At 45.2% G+C, this 2,297-nt stretch overlaps 1 protein-coding gene across 1 annotated transcript; it reads right to left on the bottom strand.

The window, feature by feature from the left end:
• Positions 1-1,496: 1,496 nt before the first annotated feature.
• On the bottom strand, positions 1,497-2,297 carry LOC120756051 (uncharacterized). Its single transcript, XM_040071745.1, has one exon. It carries the CDS (start codon positions 2,295-2,297, stop codon positions 1,497-1,499), a length of 801 nt encoding a protein of 266 aa, XP_039927679.1.

Below are 2,297 nucleotides of genomic sequence, written 5' to 3'. Positions count from 1 at the left end.
AGCTAGTTTGAAAAATTCACAGAGGTCAGGGGCAGAGCAATGTAAAAATCAGTTTATGTTAAGCATATCTGGAGTTGTGCTTCTGTCACCCAGAAAAATTTCAGCATTGATTCACATCTCCTTGTGCTGATCTTTGCTACAAGGAGAAGAAAATGACAGGACACTGAACAAGAGAATTAATGGCCTTTCTCTCTTTTTCTCTGAATGCTGTAAGAGCATGCTCAGCTCCCACCAGGCCTGACTCAGCCTTTCCTTCCAGGAAAGACACACAACTGCATCTTTTCTGTGTGTTGACCAAAGGAAAACTAGGAAACAAAGGAGACAGAGGGCAAAGAAAAGGATTTATAAGGGAATGAGGGGCTTTTGATGATAAGAAAATAATGAAACACAAATGTCAGAGGGAGTAGCCACAGAGAAAACACCCACGAAGAGCAAAGTTAAAGAGTGGTGGGAGGAAAATAATGGAGGGGAAAGAGAGAGCAAAATGAAACAGAAAGGAGTCTCAGCAAATTTCCATAATGTAACACTGATGAAGCCTTTTATGATTATGACAGGGCTTCTCAGCATGTTCCCTTGCAGGAAGTTTGCATACTCATATTTTAACAGCTCTGAACACTTTCCCAGACAGTAAAAGTGGAAACTTTTTCTGCTAGTGCTGCCTGCTCTAAATCTGGGCTACCCCTGTGCATCACCAAGCTCCAAGGAGCTGTATCACTGAGGTCTACTCTGGATGGGCTGGCACATCAAGCCCAGGTCCATGCTGTCTCCAGAGAGTGTGACGGCCCTGACTGTGTACTCTGTAGAGCCAGCTAATGCTGCACTTCAGGAGAAATGCACTATGTCCTGCCAAAGGAATGGAGACATTGTTTGCACAATATCTTGTGGGATGTGGATACAGGTTGTTTTTTTAATCCAGAGCCAGAGAGAATTGAGCTTATTCAACCTGTGTGCTTCATTGAAAATACCAGGGAAAATTATGAGAGTCTGGGCTCCCTGAAGCAAAGCCAAATTCATAAGTTAGTATGACCTTAAAAGCTTCCAGAAATCTCAGCTTGTACTTACTTCTGGTCCAGACTCAAGCCCCAACCCAGTGTGCAAACAAAGAGTACAGATTATTGCTATTTACATACCATTTGTTTACCTGACTCTATCTATTCAGATTTGCTCATTTTCTCAGACTGGATGTTTGTCTGCCACATTTTCTGAGATAAGTCTATGCAACTATAAATACAAAAAAATATTACAGTTGTCCTGGATGAGTTTTTGAAAGGTGTACACCACTGTTCAATGCTAGTTAAAAAAAAAAAAAAAAAAACCAAAAAAAAACAAACAACAGAAGACTGCCAGAGAAATCACCTTACAGCAGAGAGAAAGCTTTTGAGCTCCACAGAGTGATGTCACCAGACCTTTCTGTCTGAAAACACATTTTGCATGTGCAGATGATTTGCACAGGATAAATCCATCACAGCCTCTTCAGGAGGTCTGACACCAGTGGTTTAGTCTCTCCAGATCCTATGAAGTGATGAGAAATAGTCTCTGATCCCTTCAGGGCCTCTGCTGCAGATTTCAGGGGGAGGACTCTCCAGTGGATTCCCCTCAAAATTGCATGAGCAGTAGTTGTATCCCCAGTCCAGGTTCACCAGCTCCCCAAAGGCTGCTGGAAGGGACTGTAGATGGTTATTTCCCAGCCAAAGTGTGTGCAGATTCCTTAGAAGGCAGAAATCCTCAGGAAGGCTCTCCAGTGAGTTATAGAGCAATAGCAATGTCTCCAGTTTCTCCAGATGCCGAATGCTGGGGGGGATGGTATCTATTTTGTTGTCACTCACATCCAGAAATGTGAGGCTCCTCAGCTGGCAGAGGGATGCAGGCAACTCAGTGAGGCTGTTGTTGGCAAGGTGGAGGCTGTGCAGCCTTTGGAGTGCTCCCATCTCTGCAGGCAGAGAGCTCAGGCTGTTGTTGCTCAGAGTGAGCCTCTCCAAGCAGCTCAAAGTGCCAATTTCAGCAGGGATTTTCTTCAGGTTGTTGGAGTCCACATAGAGGCAGGTGAGGTTCCTCAGACGGCCAATCTCCTGGGGAAGCAGCTCCATCCTGTACCTCAGGGAGCTCTCTCGTTCTGGGCTCATCTCCAGCACCTGCAGCTGGTCCAAGCCAAATACCTGTATGGGAACAGACAGCAGCTCTCTGCCAGAGATCTTGAGTTTCTTCTTCCCTTCATATTTTGGATCGTGCTCTGTAAGGCACCTCCAGAGTGGATCAGGACCTGGACAGGCACATCTGGGAGAAGTGACTGCATCCAT

Source organism: Hirundo rustica, chromosome 1 (assembly GCF_015227805.2).
Source record: "Hirundo rustica isolate bHirRus1 chromosome 1, bHirRus1.pri.v3, whole genome shotgun sequence".
Classification (NCBI taxonomy): Eukaryota; Metazoa; Chordata; class Aves; order Passeriformes; family Hirundinidae; genus Hirundo; species Hirundo rustica.
The sequence above is the reverse complement of the archived record's forward strand: the minus strand, read 5'-3'. Positions and strand labels throughout refer to the sequence as shown.